The sequence below is a fragment of the Centruroides sculpturatus genome, unplaced genomic scaffold (assembly GCF_000671375.1).
Source record: "Centruroides sculpturatus isolate CEXI.00-Female unplaced genomic scaffold, Cexi_2.0 scaffold6410, whole genome shotgun sequence".
NCBI classification, from domain to species: Eukaryota; Metazoa; Arthropoda; class Arachnida; order Scorpiones; family Buthidae; genus Centruroides; species Centruroides sculpturatus.
Genome location: NW_019390505.1, coordinates 1645 through 3077, shown reverse-complemented (window position 1 = coordinate 3077; position 1433 = coordinate 1645). Strand labels below are relative to the sequence as shown.

At 24.8% G+C, this 1433-nt stretch overlaps 1 protein-coding gene across 1 annotated transcript; it reads left to right on the top strand.

Moving 5' to 3' along the window:
• Nucleotides 1–108: 108 nt before the first annotated feature.
• LOC111617485 (zinc transporter ZIP13-like) lies at nucleotides 109–1093 on the top strand. Its single transcript, XM_023358765.1, has 4 exons — nucleotides 109–235; nucleotides 498–616; nucleotides 691–879; nucleotides 956–1093. The coding sequence occupies exons 1-4, from the start codon at nucleotides 115–117 to the stop codon at nucleotides 1076–1078; spliced, it is 552 nt and encodes a 183-aa protein (XP_023214533.1). The 5' UTR covers nucleotides 109–114; the 3' UTR covers nucleotides 1079–1093.
• The last annotated feature ends 340 nt before the right edge of the window (nucleotides 1094–1433 follow it).

The window sequence follows — 1433 nt, the reverse complement described above, 5'->3', positions numbered from 1 at the left end:
TGATTCTATATATATTATGAGTTACTTCTGAAAATATTAAATAGCATATAATCAATATTTGTATAAATCTATATTTCTCTACTTATTTTAATAGACTTTTCATAAAATCACTTAATGATTTCATTCTTTATAGGAACAAAAACTCTCCGGTTACTTTTAAGTTTTGCTGTTGGTGGTCTGTTGGGTGATGTTTTTCTCCATCTCCTTCCGGAAGCTTGGAATCACTTACAAAAGTGTATGAAATTTTATATTTATAATTATATTTAGTTAAAAAAAGTAAGAATTAATATATATTATAATATGCAAGCTGAATAAATATATAATTTACAGGATGTGTGCAAATAAACTGTCCTAATAAATTTTATATTATTGCCATGATGAAGTAGAATTTATCATCAGAATTAGGATATCCTGCTATGATTTCATTTATAACAGATAAAGATATCTTACGTAAATTTTATGGTTTTATTAAAACAAATGTTTGTTTCATATTTTAGCAGGGTCAAATCACCGGACAGCATATCTAACATTAGGGATCTGGATTCTTCTTGGTATCTTCACTTTTGTTATTGTAGAAATAATGTTTTCATTATCTCAGGAAACATCACAAGAAAATGTAAGAATTTTATTTAAAATTTTCTTTTTATTAGGAGATTTTAGAATTTAATCTAATTTTTAATTTTTTCAAAGAAACAAGATTCTGAAGAGAAAAAATCTAATAAAGAATTATCTGTTTCTCATTCATTAACAAATGGAAATATTAAACATTGTAAATCAACAAATGGAGTCATTTCCAATGGATGTGCAACTAAACAATCCAAGTCAACCACTCATTCTCAAGATAAATCATCTTTATCATCTAAATCCGAAACAATACAAGTACATACATTTATCTTGTTGTTTTTGCAGTTTCAAAAACTTGGTAAATTTTTTATATAATAATTTTGTTTTGCAGGTTACTGGATATTTAAATTTAATGGCTAACAGTATAGATAATTTTACTCACGGCTTAGCTGTTTCTGCTAGTTTTGTAGTTGGAACAAAAGTAAGTATATTTGAAAACAAAAGCAAAACTTAAAAAATAATTCTTTTAATTGAAACAAATATATATATAAATTTTTTAGTTTTAATAAACATGTAGATTTACAGCAGAATTTTACTTCATTTTTACATCACATCACATCAGAAGTCACATGCCACCACATAAAAATCTGGAATGAAATCACTTTCATCGTATCACATCACTATCAAGTGGAAGCAAAATAAAGTCTTTGATTTAATTGTATACAATTAAATCAAATCATATATAACACTATTTTATAAATGAATAAAAGAACAAAAATTGATTCTTTTTTTGGTTAATTCTAAATTTGTGATTTTCCAAATTACCATATTTACTTGCATATAAGATGAGGTTTTTATTCATTTTTCAC

Coding starts and splice junctions, on each gene's coding strand:
- LOC111617485 (XM_023358765.1), top strand. CDS start 115: ATGATTTCATTCTTTATAGGAACAAAAACTCTCCGGTTACTTTTAAGT. Junction 617..690: donor AGGAAACATCACAAGAAAAT/GTAAGAATTTTA, acceptor ATTTTTTCAAAG/AAACAAGATTCTGAAGAGAA. Junction 880..955: donor CTAAATCCGAAACAATACAA/GTACATACATTT, acceptor TTTGTTTTGCAG/GTTACTGGATATTTAAATTT.